General features: G+C 41.5%; 2 protein-coding genes across 5 annotated transcripts in view; both read right to left on the reverse strand.

Moving 5' to 3' along the window:
- Positions 1-14,620, reverse strand: part of LOC108069847 (zinc finger protein 853) — a 68,342-nt gene that overhangs the window by 7,503 nt on the left and 46,219 nt on the right. The window lies entirely within an intron of this gene.
- On the reverse strand, positions 9,943-10,644 carry LOC138913664 (uncharacterized). The gene is given in 3 exon segments (XM_070217847.1): positions 9,943-10,433; positions 10,435-10,473; positions 10,475-10,644. Coding segments are annotated over 3 exon segments (312 nt in total). The 5' UTR covers positions 10,519-10,644; the 3' UTR covers positions 9,943-10,204.

Below are 14,620 nucleotides of genomic sequence, written 5' to 3' on the forward strand. Positions count from 1 at the left end.
GACAATAAAGGGGAAGAAAACCTGCTGGCCGAGGACTTTGAGCCAAGTTGATTCACGTAGCGCAATCAAATTGCACTTCGATTGGCCAAAATGGAGCCATCAGTGGAAAGCGGCAGTCATCTCATCGACTCGTAATCACATTTATTGAGATAAACGATGGGGCGTTCCGCGTTGCGTATACGCAGTGTGTGCGTGCACAATGTGATAATTGTGCGGGGAAAATGGGTTAATCATGTTTTTCGGTTTTAATGATGAAGAAAGCACAGCTTGAACTTGACTCTGCTGCATACTTTTGGGATCAGGCTGTTGGGTAATCGCAATATTAGCGACTCTCAGTATGGAAGTTGCTAAATTCCTCACCGACGCATAAATTACGAAAGCCATTCGCTGACCGCTCGTAAAATGCAAATTCGCAAAAACGCACACAAAACGCATCAAAAACGCACGGGAGCTCGCAGCTGCAAATTTCTGCCCGGCAAATTGTCATCGTTAGCCAAGTGCGACCGTCGGCCATAAGGCAGTCGATCATTTCTCAGCCAGATAATTATCGCCCACCAGTTGAGAGGCTGCCCCCACCCCTGCCAAAAAGCCAACCAGCCGGATATGCCAGTAGTTTTGGCTGGTAGTCAATTGCTGACCAATTGACCAATAGCTCAGCAAACTGGCAGCTGATAAGAAATTGCTGCTGCAGCTTCAGAGGCTTATGCTTCAATTGCATGCAAATGCATAATTGAATCAAATGGTCCTCTCCCGGTCGCAGCAACTTTCGAGCCCCGCCTAATGAAGTAATCAACGGCCGGCATCTCAAGCTTTTTGCTGCCATTGTCAATCAAAAGTCGCGTTTTTATTGCGCCTGCGTTACAAACCAAATCGCATCAAGATGTATTAATCATTTCGGCCGCTGCCTGCGTTGGCGTTAGCAACATCCAAGTTGGCAGAGGGGCACAAAGAAAAATTTCATGAATATCTTGGAGTATTTGAAAAATAATATAATTATATTTTAGCAAGTTTTACACTTTTTTTCATATAAGAAAAACATTAGATTTGTTAAAGGAAATATAAAATATATCATTAATTTATCATAGAAATTTTAAAAAGATATAAAGAGGTTTTCCAAAAACAATATAAAAGCAAAATAATATATATTTCTGCAGCCAACAAAAACCTTGATATGAAACGAAGATAGATTTGATGTTATCAGAAATTACTATGCGCATATCGATTTGATGATCGATTGATATTGATTATAGAAAGTAGGGCCCTAAAGTTCATAGGAGAAATGTAAAAATGCCAACTTTATCGGTCATTTTATCGATATATTTTTTTCTCAGTGCAGGGGCAGCCGGCAACAGTTAGCAGCAACAACCAACAAGCAACAACCGGCAACGAAACGGCATTGCCATTGCTTTATCAGCTGGCGCAGATCTCTTTGGCATAGCCAGGCGTATAAAAAAACGCCAAATAACTACAGGCGAGACGGGCATGATTAAAATGCGCAAAAATGGCAAACTCCAAATGGGCGCTGCTCGGCGGTAACGGCTACAGCAACAACAACTGAAACAGCAACTACAACAACGGCGTGTGATGTACACGCGGCGCATTTCAATTCCATTTGATTAATGACAAAGCCGTAAAAGCAACTGCATGAAGGGGGCAACCAGCTAACGAAGATGTTGCTGATTGGCCCGTTGTCCGTCTTGGCCACAATCCCATTTGGATTCAGATTCGAATTCGAAGTGTTCCGTTGCCTGTTGTCAACTGTCGGATGCAATGATGCTGCTCAGGATGGTTGTTTTTTCTTTTATTTATTTAACCATAAACATTAGGCCAGGCAGACAGCTCATAAAGCAATCGGAGCCACGAATCAATAGGGCCAGTTACCGTTTCGAATGCAAATGGGCAAGTGCAGCCGGCCGGAGTTGCGAATAGAAAGTGTTTGCCACCCACGCGGCGAATCTGCATAAATACTGCCCACCAAATAAGGCCAAGAGAGTGCCTAACGGCCTTGCCGCCAGTGGGTGCTGCTCCCGCTGTTGCAACTGATGTTGCTGCTGCAGTTGCTGTAGCAGTTACTGTTGCTGTCGTGCCTTGCACCGCAGCAACATGGCACAATAAATTTCAAATTTGCTATGAAACTTGTATCAGAACATGTCCATCTTGGCGGCCCACACTCTCACAGCAGCTGCCCCCTGCTGTTGTTTTGGGTGAAAATTTTCGTGTGCCTGCGACTTTCACAGCGGCATTAGTGAAACGGAAACATTTACACCCGGAAAAAAGAAGCCCAAGGCGCAAGGTGCAACGAATTAATAGGTACAACAGTAAAAGAATTAACGAACCAGAAATATTTTAAAATTTAGTTTCCTTTCTACTAAAGATATGGCTAGGTTCTAATTTTTTTAAAATATACACAATTATGCACAAAAAAAAACCTTACTCTTATTTGTTAATTTTAAAAACTGCACAATTTGCATTGATTACACATCATAAATTATTCATTTTAAGGATATGATATCGTCAGATTTATGGACCTTACGGTTTTAATTTTTCATAGTGTAAGCCTACTTTTTGCTTACAGTTAGCTCGTCATACATTCTCTTGGGCCACGTGATTAATGCCTTAATTAGTGCAGCGCTCAATCAATTTTGGGCCAGTTAGTCAGAGAACCCAACCCAGAAAGTAAGAAAATATGATTGGCAATTGTTCGGCGCGGGGTCATTTATCAAAATCAATACGGGAACGGTTTCGGTCTCGGTCTTGGGCTCAATGCCGATGCCATGCCATAACAGCCCAGAGTAATAACAAGGCTAAATGCCGAACTGAGCGGACAGCCCCCCAAGTCACAAAATTTGCATTTTAACAAGTTAATTTTTTCAGCTGCCGCTGCTGTTCTAAGTCATTGCAAAACGGTAGCGCACGAATTTTGGCAGCCTTTACTTTCGGTTGCCTTTTTTTTTGACTGGCGACATAATAATAATGACAAACCAGAAACAAAAAGCTTTAACACAGAAAACCTGGAAAAGAAACAAGCGGCAACAACTGCATTTCGTTGCCCAAGCGTGACATGTTAATTGAGTTTATTTTCCTGAATTTTTGATTATGTTGGGTGGGCGTTCACCCCGAGTGAGTTGAGATTTTGACAGCCAAATTGGATTGATAGGAAAATATATACGTTATATAGAAATTAAAGTATTAAAGCATTTACGTGGAGAGACGCCTCTGTCCGGAATCATGATAACTTTATTGATTTTGCCAAACGAGCAGTGCCGCCGCCGCTGCTGCCGCCGAAGACATTGAAACCAAATCGTGAGCTCTGGGCTAACAATCAAATCGGCGAAAGAAACCAACAATTGTGGCTGTTTTGTGTCTGAGAGTCTGTGACGTGATCGCTGCAGGCGCCACTTGGCAGCCAAACAAAGGCGGCCAAAGACCAGGAATGGCCAGAAATTCTGGCTAATCAGCACAGACAAAGGGTGACGCTCCCATGTATTTAGCTTTGAAGGCTGACTGCTGCCATTCATTAATGCCATTTAACTGTTTCCAAAATGTATACAAGGTGTGTGTGTGGATAGATACCCCAAGAAATATATGTGTATCCTACCTAGCAATTTGTTTGGCTGTCATGTCAAAGTGCAATGAAAATATTTTCACTTGCCCGTCAAACGACACAGCACTTGACATGAGACAGCCAACGTCAAACATTCCGCAATGCCACCCAAAAGGCATCTTCATAAAGATTTTCCAAGCAGCGAAGGCAACGGGAACGGCAGCATCCAACACTCCCACATCCCAAAATGCCTTCAACAAACATCGTGTGCTGTCTGTGGGCTCCTTGAAGTTTCTTTTTCAGCTTTTGCCTCGATCAAAATTATTTTTCCCTCTGTGGCGTCTTTTTCATCATCATCATTAAATTCGTCAAGATGCAAATTTCTGGCCCGTTGTTTGTTTGCTGTTTGCCAGTCGTGCTCATCTTCCCGGTGGCAACAAAAAAAAATGGTGAAAAAGGGGAGGAGTGGGTGTGGGAGTGGGCGAAAAGGGTGGGAGGCCATCAGCCATCAGACATCAGTCTGGCATTTCTTGGCTCTGACATTATTTGCGGCTAAGCACAATTTATTGTTATGGCCCGGCTCTTAGGGCCACCTGTGGGCGTTGATCTGGCCATATATAGCGATCCGATCCAAGCAGATCCGATATAAATATAAGTATAAATATAGCGGGCATGTGGATATATATAACTCATAGCTGAACGAGGTACATAAATTGCTCGTGACTGCAATTAGACAATTGTCGCCGTCATCCGAACTCACTCAGCTCAGAAGCTAATGAATTTTTATTTGTATATGTCTTACAAGACGACAACAGTAGGGCAACAACAAAGTCTTTATTGTGTTGGTGTTGGTGTTGTGCTCTTGTTGCTGCCTGCTAGCTGCTGTGGCTTGTATAAATTACCATAATAACAAATTACGGATCATTAAGATTGTCAGCTACTTCGTTTCAATTAATTAACCATTAATTACAAACCGCCTGGGCTGCAGAATGTGGTAACACACAGAGCTGCAACGACAAATGCTGCACATGAGCAACAAAAGAGGCACCACTACCTGTTGCTGTTGCTGCCGCTGCAGCAGCAACATCAGTGCAACATTTGCAGCAGCAACATCAGCAGCAACCATATTAGCCACGACGACGACAACAAGAAGCCGAAATTAATGCAATAGAAGAGACAACCCGCGGCAAGTGAAGAAAAGCAGCGGAGAAATAGAAAAAAGCAGCTGTGCGCAAATATGCAAATTTCACAGAGTAAAACAGCAGCTACAAACAGCAACAGCAAAATGCTGCAAATATGCTAAGAGACTTCACTTTCAATATATAGCAAAGGATGCTTAGCCTGTTGTTGTTTGTCGCTTTTGCCAGTTGCACAAATTGCATTTTACCATATAAAACAATTTCAGCTGCTAGACAAAAGAAACTCAACGCGAAGCGAATCGAGGCAAACACATTGTCATATACCCATATACTCCGAACATACAAAATACAATGCACCGAGCCAGCAACATATAAACTGTGACAAAAGCACCGAAAGCCATACAAATACAAATTGAAAGTGAAACTCCAGGAAAAAATCCAAATGGAAACAAGAAATTTGCATAGAAATGAATTTGCAAGAGTTTGTCGCGTCAGGTAAGTATGTATGGTTATGGCTGGATTATGTTGGATTAGATGCTTGGGAATGGGAAAGGGAGGCCTATGAAAATTATGGGTTTGCCAGACCAATTAATCGAGGGAAATATCCCATTGGCAACATTGTATGCTGCATGGGTTCTTGAGAAATCCATTTGTGTAATAACATATTTTTGTGAGATATTTTGTACTTAAGAAGAAAGGAAAATGTCAAAATTAGTAATATTAAAACAATTCAATAATTTACTCCAACCCTTTTCCTCATCTTTGCCCTCTTAAATCTTCAGGTTTATAGATCTAGTTTTTTCCATATATTCCTAAAGACCACTTAGCAAATTCTTAAAGACACCAAAGTCAATTGAAAGTCAATTAAATAATTTGCCTAAGCCACTACCGAACACCTTATAAATCCATTCATCACGTTAAACATATCGTTAATTTTATAGATTTACCCATTTGTTTTATTAGATTTGCCCAACACCGTGTAAATCGGCCATAACTCTGGGTTCCCCGGCCAACTCATTGATTGCATGTACTTGATCTATAAAGAATATCGGCTTAGTGCCCCGTCCTGCTCGCACCCACCTCGCTGGCCGCATGACTTTATGACAAGCGCTCTAGGTAGCCAAGTTCGTTGCCTAAGTCTTTTGTATTGCGACTGGGCATGCAAATATTTGCATATAGATTTACACACCCACGGGCCGCCGTCGCAGTCGCTATAAGCCTTGGCAACAATGGGCTGCCAGAGCCTCCTTTACTTGTTTAATATATGTAGCTATATAGATACGATGCCAAACTTTAAATATATTACACTCTAATGCCTTTTAAGCCGAAACTATAAATTTCTTATCGCCGATCGAAAATCAAGCGTGCTCACCACAAGTCAGAGTCGCAAAAAAGCAAAGCCAGGCTTTCGGCCACTGGCACTGGGACGTTGGATAGGATAGTTGCTGGGATCTGAGGCACACACCCTAGTTGGCTCACTCGTGCGTCATATTCAAATGCGGCCAGATCCAGCTTTTCAGCTCCGGCTCCAGGTCGCAGATTGCGTCCGCCAGATAAGCCAACGCCAGCGCCACTGTTTCGATGACTACGGGAGTACGGGACTACTACGACTACCGCCAACTATGGAATAGGGGGATATGGCATATAGCATATGGCATTCTTTCAAAGGCCGTTCGCCAGACCAACGCTAACGGATCGGGCGAGCAGGAACCGAGCTGGCCGGCCAGCCATAAATGGCCAAAATGCATGCGCTGCCTTAAACAGTCAAATGTGTGGATAATAATTTTGATTTATTGCCACAGCATCGCGGCCAACGAGCCACCGCAATCGGCAATCTGGGCTAGATAACTCTATAGCTATAACCATGGTTCGCAGTCTGCAGCATTGTGGCCATTATCAGGGGGAAGGCTCTCGGTTGGCTCAACCTGCCGACTGATCTTAGGTTGCTTTTTTCGGGGCGTGTGTTGCGGTGTGGGGCGTGTGCCAAACATGCTAATGAGCCAACTTTCAGTGGACCAATCGCCGAGCGGCTAGGCGTCTAACAATGCCCACGTTTGCTAACAATATGAATTTTAAGGTCTCTGTGTTTTTTTTTATTGTCTTTCGTTTTCGAATACCTTTTTTGCATAATTTATACATTTTGCGGTAGCTCAGACTGACCGCAACTCTTTCCCGTTTTCGCCTGCATTTTAATTATGAAACCAACTCGTGCCAGACGCCAAATCGAATCGAATCGATAATTTGCATGAGCAACGCCCGAATTTTGCACAATCAACACAATAATTACAATTGAGTTGTGTTTCTCTAGCTTTAGAAGTTTTCATTTGGGCCGAAAATATACGAAAAGAAAGTCGTGTGCCTTACTTTCTCGATTTCGGTGGTTTATCAGCCCGCTCGTCTTTCATGTTCGCTTATCGCCAGCAGCAGCTGCAGAGTCATTCATCTTGTGGCCGGCAAATGAATCTGCAAATCTGAATCGCAGAAAATCTGCAAATTAAGCTGTTGCCCCGGTGATCTGTCAGCTGTGCTGCCGCAGCCTCTTTTAATTGCAGGCCAAATTGAAGCTGACATTTATGCCTGCACTCCATTTCCATTTCGCGTAGCCTCCTTCCGATTCGCTTGGCCAGGCTAATTGCCCAGATGCTGACTGCTGAATGCTGAAATCCTCCTGAAGTCAGGAGGAGGAGACGATCCTCTAACGGGAGACGATCACATGCAAATTGAGCTGTTCGGGGGATTTGTAGCTGCAGTTGTACGCACAATTAGTGTTAGTCGTTTGCCCGGGACAACACTCAATGGCAATTAGGGTCGACTGTGGCATACGAATCCATTGCAAAATGCCAGCAGTTGTCAGTGTACGTATCTGTGTGACAAGTGTGTGCGCCTTGTTGTTGGCCACTCGACAGTGGCACGCAAATTGTAATTTATGTGACAAATTTTTATGTACCACTAGCGAAAATTTATTGGCAAATGTTTGCCGAGATTCTCTGAGATTCGGTCGCGAGGAACTGGAAGTTTATGATGAGCCGCTGCTAAAGGCTTCTCGTGTTGGTCGGAACTGAAGCGATTCGATTGAGATCGGATCTTTATCTGGGGATTCATCAGGGGATTTCATACAGAGCTTAGCTTTTATGACTAGTTAAGTTCCGTTGTATTTTTTTAGTGCTCTTCTAGGACAACAAAATATGTACATCAATGAAAAAGCTTTAGCGGATAAGTTAATGAATGGATAGGTAATTTATGTTGTCGATTGTAACCAATTGGCTATTTTCATTGGTTTTTGATTTAGCTATCGGACTATTAAACTGAATTTAATGAAACTTAAAGACATACATGAACTTTAGGGTGGTCCAAAAAATACAAAAAATACTCTCACTTTGCATCCAACATCAAAAGATCTCTTTTAATTTATTATATAAAAATTAAAATGTAGTATTAGAAAATAGTTTTATTCTATAAGGATCGTCTTTATTTAAGTGATCTTTATTTACGAAAAATAAAAGCATCAAAGGATTTTTATTTTGTTATGGCTTTTTTGCCTCCAGATAAAATCTATTATTTTTTCTATTCTTTTTTTTTCTTAGCCGTCAGTAAATTCTTAGGAAAACAATAAAATGTCCGCCAATTGGTCTCTGTTCCCAGTCACTCGATTCCGATACTCATCTTCCTGGAAGCAAACACCTTCGATTGCACTCGAGAACGAAAGATGGACCAGCACTCGAGGCACTGGCATCATCGGCAAAACGGCAGGCAACGGCCAAGATTCCATTCCATTCATGCCGGAAGCGATTCATTCACAACGTGTTGACTCCAAACAGGTGTACGCAGGCCATAAGCCAAGTCACATTCGACTATCATTTATCACTTGAGCTGCGGCAGCGACTTAAGCCAAATCTACGAGTATTTAAGCTGGTAAAGTGTTCGAAGCGTCTTTGTCCGGCGATTTGTCAATGATGCAAGCTTATGGCCGATAGAATTTCCCAAGCGAACCCATTCATTAGCTGGTGTCCGTCGCAGCGGGACGGCTACCAAATAGAAATCAATATAAATATTTCGAACTTCGGATTTCGTGCTTAAGACAAAACAAAACGAATTAGACGCTTAGACGCATTTAAATACCCCGATCGAAATCGATTTGCATTTAAAATCGAATCAGAGATTTCTAATTTCGTGCTACCACTGGCCACTGGCCAGGCCAAGACAATAAAACGCCCACGCTTGGGCAATAGATGCGAACCAGTTTATAGAGCTGGCTCATCAGTCATTTTGATTACCACAAATAACCGGAGCCAGGCAGCCTTTTATTTGCCCCTGCCATTGATGTCAAATAAATTGATCGCCGCTGAATGCCTTTTTAAATTCCTCAACTTACAGTTTTTGTGGCCGCTACTGGCTTCATTTGATGGTCCAGTTTTGAGGCACTGACTCTGACATATTGCCTGACAATCTCACTGAAACAATAAACACAGCGCACAGCTCTAGAATCATGCATAGCATTAAGCCCGGCTAAGACCAGCAAAAGGTCAAGTCTGATTTCGAGAACTCGTTTTGTCATTTGCCAAAAAATACAGAAAACATCACCGCGGCAGAAATAAATTGCTTCAATATCGAATTAATAAAATTCAAATTATTAAAACTGGCCATTTCCTGATCGAACGAACTAAAAACGAAACCAAAACAAAGGCACACACACAAAAGGCAACGGGGAAAGATAAAATAAATTCCTGCAAAATATGTGACCCAATTTTGCGCAAAGAGGAAAAATTAAATAAATAAAATTCATTTGGCCGCCAGTGTAATTTATTGCATGTTTTGCTCATTAAATTGATTTTTCCTCTTTGATTTTGAGTGCCAGTGCCAGTGTCATTGTCAAAAGCCGGGGACATGGAGAAACTGGGAAATCGGGAAGCCAAGGAGTCGAGAGGAGCACGAATGTTTGTTTGCACTGCGGCTGCTGTTGCACTTTTCGGCACGCTCGAGTTTCATAAAAAATGCCAATTAAGCGTGAATATAAGTGCCAGATAATTTTTCAGACAGCAGCCAATGTAACCCAAATTGCCAAAAAACGCGAAAGAGTTACAACAAAGCCAAAACAAGCAACAGGAGCCGAAGGTAAAAAGTAAAACCAAAAAGTAAAACTCATTTTTCAGGGGTAAAATTCTCTAACCAAAAGGAGTCGATGGATGAGCATAAAACGAAATATTCTTGAAAAAAACAATAAAATTTGTTAAACATTTTCGAAATCTATTACCACTGACAGGCGACTATGATGACTTCAAAAGCCCGCCGCTGACCTCATAATAAGCCAGGCTCATCTCCACTCAGTTCTTTTTTATTTTTTAGGGCTCATCTGCCTTGAGGGAGGGCATTCGAGATTCGTTTCGGCTTCAAGATCCCTGCCAGGCAGCCTTAAAAAATATTTACAGCACTCAAGTGCAATTCAAGTGCTGGGCCAAGTCGAGCGATATGCCCAACCACTTCCACGCCGACATCCACATCCACGTCCAAGTCCGAATTCGAATCAGGCAAAAACGAGACCGACCCCCGAAAAAAGTAAGAATAACGAGCCAAAGTGTTTCTTCGTTTTTATTTTTTGTGTCGGATTTTGAGCATTTTTCATTTCGGTACGACAGGCGAACTCTGATGTTGACGTCCACGTCTGTATCGCAAGTCGCAGCTCGGAATTGAAATTGGAATTTGTGGCATCGTTTTCGGTTTCGTTTACGATTTTTGGCCAAGAGTCTCTCAGCGGCATTCGTACTTTGACTAGTACAATGACAAGATCACAAGACCCAAAACAATGGCGGTCATGCTCATAAAATGCCCAAATGTCATCGGGGTAAAATTCGAATATATATAGTATAGCGACCGAGCGATCTTCGCTGTTATCGCGGGGCCCTGGGAGGCGGCGTTGATTTTGATAAATGTTTAATTAATTTTGTGCCTCGCTCGAACATTAAACCTGGCTATTTTCTGACTTAATGAACAGAAATTAACAACACACTGAGATCACTCTTCGGGGGGGAGATGATATGTATGTATCTCGGAGGTTGGATGTTGGATGTGGGATCCAGAGGGGAGACAGAAGCCAACCATGCGGAAGATCATCAAAGTCTGCGCTTTTTTGGTCAAGTTTCTTCTCGTCTCGTCGGGCTTTTCTCATTTACATTACATTATGCTGGCTCTGGCTCCGTATTATGAATGAATGTTTACCTACACACATGTGAAAAATGTTGTAATTAGTTTTTTCCAGTTTTTTTTCCCCTTCTTCGCTCAGTGAGTGATTTTCAACAACGACTGCAAATTACAAGTTATTATTAATGTTAACAAGCGAAATCTCCGTGTACTTATGTGTGTTTATATATGACCGACAGTGTGTATATATATATAGTGAAAACTAATTTAGCAGGGGGTCTTCCCCCGGCAGCCCCTTGATTTGGTTTCTCGAAAAGCTTATGCACATGCCACGTAAGTATTGTACATTAATGACTGTTCTTGATTTATGCGAGGCGATCAGTGGGGAGCAGGAGGCACCTTCCTCGCGCAAGTGGGTCACATGTCCCGTGGGTATTTGTACTTACAGATGCGGCTACACGAGGCACTAAATGCGGTCATAAAAAGCTAAAAAGAAACAACCTCCCCGGTAGCGCTGACATTGCATAGAATCCGAATCAAACACAAAATACGTTCCACAATAATTATGCAAAGAGCTGCAGCGAAGAACAAAAAGCTCGTTGCACAAACGACATCGACACGAACTCATAAAATATGCAAAATGTGTGCCAGGCAGCAGAAGTCGGCACTCGGCACTCGGCCGACAGCCAGCAACTTGTGTCAATAAAAATCAAGCCAAGCACCAGGCATCCTCCAACTAAAAACGAAAAACCAAACCAATCCTCTGCACTTGTTCCATCGACTCGGATGGGATCCGATCCTATGCCGCACGTAGATGCAGCTGGCAAACTGTGAGTGTGTCTCGAGTCTAGACAGCAGACAGCCAAAGTCACTTCACATTGCACATTGCGCTTCCTGACTCCGGATTCAATGAGCCATGGCCGCGAAGGATGGTGCACTGGTTGCTCTTTATGGCCCACCGATATATTTGTATATAAGTATATAGGTTGAGTGTGTGGGACTTTAGTGCACTACATATCCGTTTGGTCGGGGGCTACAATAAAAGTGCAGAGCCGAAAGCTAATCAGGGGTAAAATTTATTGTAAATCCTCGGAGAATTTGAATACTCCCGCGGAGATGGGATGGGATGATCACATGGCTTCATCGGATGGTCGGATGAAATCAATAGACAAATCGGTTTATGTACTGGCCCCGCAAATTGGCAGGAGCAGGAAGCGGCAAAATTCAGGCCAGCTTTATGAGGGTCATAAACAAGTAGAGGTGTTTGGGGCAACATTGCTCAAATTAAAGCAGAGCTCCGGGACAAGCACTTAAAATGCCTGCTACACTCTGAATATTAGTTTTGACCATGGTTCAAAAATGTAAACAAATTGCAGTCTTCACTAAACAATCTTGAAATAAAGAAATATTAAATTAAAATTAAAATGGGTCTTAACTCCTGAAGCAAAGAACATATTTTTCTTTAAAATCCTTCTTTACAAAAATAAAATATATTTTATTAAATCTAAGCTTTTAGCTAATATTTTCTCCGAGTGCAGGAAAATTCTCTGGCATTTATTGCTGGCAGTAAATAAATAAATAAGTAAAGCAAACGAAAATCAAACGGGAAAATGTCAGAGGCAAAAGTTCTCAGCCCGGGCAGCAGACAAATAAATTTATGACACATGACGTTGTGGAGTACAAGTACGGGCCACAGCAATAGCAATAGCAACATCGACGTCGAACGAGCGTCGACTGAAGTGTAACTTCCCACTGACCCAATTTACAAGCACTTAATGCCAAAAAGGAGAAGTCGTAGAAGAAATAAACAAAGACGAAAGTCAGGCAGGGGTAATGCATATCAAATAAAGTTCAAGCGACAGCAGCAACAGAAACACCAACAAGACGACAAAAATTATGACCAAAATAGACAGCACTGGCAACACAGGAACAACAACAAAGAAATTTAAATTAAAATCCAAAAACTCCCACACATAAAAAGTCGAGAAAGAAACGCGAAAGAAAAAATGTACACACTTATACAGGGCAGCAGGGTAACCAAAAAATACAGAAACAGAAAAAAAGGTCTGTCAAAATTAAATCATTTCGGTGGCAAACAACATAAACCGATGGTTAAAAGTTGATAATGATGATGCTTGGATAACGCTCGTTATTACTATGGTTGGTGTTGTTTTTGTTGTTTTTGCTGGTGTTGTGGCTTTGGCTTTGGCTTGGGCTGTCCAGTGCGTTGGTGGCTGGCACTGACAGCGTAACAAATGCTATTTTGACAAAGTGTCTGACATGAGGAGCGTGGAAGCGCGGACCCAGAAAGAGACAAGCGAAACGACGAGGGTACATACCATCACAATTATGCGAAAGTGAGAAAAAATACAGTGCGAAACGGTTGCTGCGTGTCTCCTATACACATACCATACCATACCATATATGTATGGCCAAAAGAAGAAGAAATTTATGAAAATTTTCTACCGCTGATAAACACCCGCTAAAGTTAAGCGGACAAACGACCCAGAGTCCATTCCACTTGACGGCCAAGCTTCCGGTTTCTTTTTGGGTGAAATTTTCTATGCGCCTGTGGCAGATTTATGTGAGAAAACACAACAACACAAGCGGCTAAACATTTTTCATAGAAAATTATAAACACCGAAACACCGATAGTGAACTCTGACAAAATTTGCATATTCCTCCCTTTTGGCGCTTTAACACGTATGGCGCTGTTGTTGGCTGCATGACACGGGCAACAGACTTTTAATTATTAATATTAGACATTAGAAAATGAATACCAACGAATAAGATAAACAAAATCAATCAGTCAGTCAGTCAGTGGTTTCACAACCCATGGGGCTTCACATACAAATTAACAGCTTTTATTTCACTCATTTGTCACCGTGTTTCTGTTTCTGGGCAAACATACTAGATTTGCCGTTAATTGAAGAAAATCTTGGTCTGTGATTTTGGGCATGTTAAATGGACAAATGAGTGACTAATTTAATGCTAAGTAAACAAAAAAATAGCGTAGAAAAATTATTTAAGTTTTACAACAGTTATCAAAGAGAGAAATTTGAGTAGAAATATTTGGTAAAAAATACAAATATGCTCCTCAACTTTGAAATGAAATTAAGCCGATTATGATTAGCTTCTTACTAGTTATTAATTAAAGTTGGCCAAAACTAGTTTTCTTTTAATATATTTATAGTTTTTAAGTCTATTTTTAGCAAGCGCCTATTTCTACCGACCGATTATGACGATTTAACTTATTCTTAGAATTCCATCATATTTTTTAATCATTTTATCTTTTTTCTGTGGCGCACCATAATCAGTTTTTCGTTTCATTCATAATTTTTGCCTGAGAGCGTTAACAAGTTCGTTGCCTAAGTCTTTTGTTCCTGCTCACCAAAAGCAGTGATCAAGAGTTAATACAAAGTTATTCACGAGTGTAGTTAAGTAAAGCTTATCTGCGCCATGAGTTCGTTGCTTGAGTCTTTTGTTTGCATTGCTGAATGCGGCGTTGATTTGGAATTGCTTTTTATTAGTTTTATTTTCCGTTTTTGTCGTTTTTAATTTAAAGTGGCGACGTTTCACTTTAATAATTTTAATACCTTGAGTTTTTTATTGCCTTCGTTTTAATTAAATGCCATTAAGGTGTTTCTCTTTCCCTGAGCTTGGAGCCAATTGTGTTTTTTTTGTATTAGCCATCGGGTTTTTTCCTGATAGGCAGTTCAGTGAAAAATTGTGTTGCTCCCATTTGGGATCTTATCTAAAATTGATTTCGTTTTAATTTACTGCCTGCACACACTTAAACTTC

This window comes from Drosophila takahashii, chromosome 3R (assembly GCF_030179915.1).
Source record: "Drosophila takahashii strain IR98-3 E-12201 chromosome 3R, DtakHiC1v2, whole genome shotgun sequence".
Classification (NCBI taxonomy): Eukaryota; Metazoa; Arthropoda; class Insecta; order Diptera; family Drosophilidae; genus Drosophila; species Drosophila takahashii.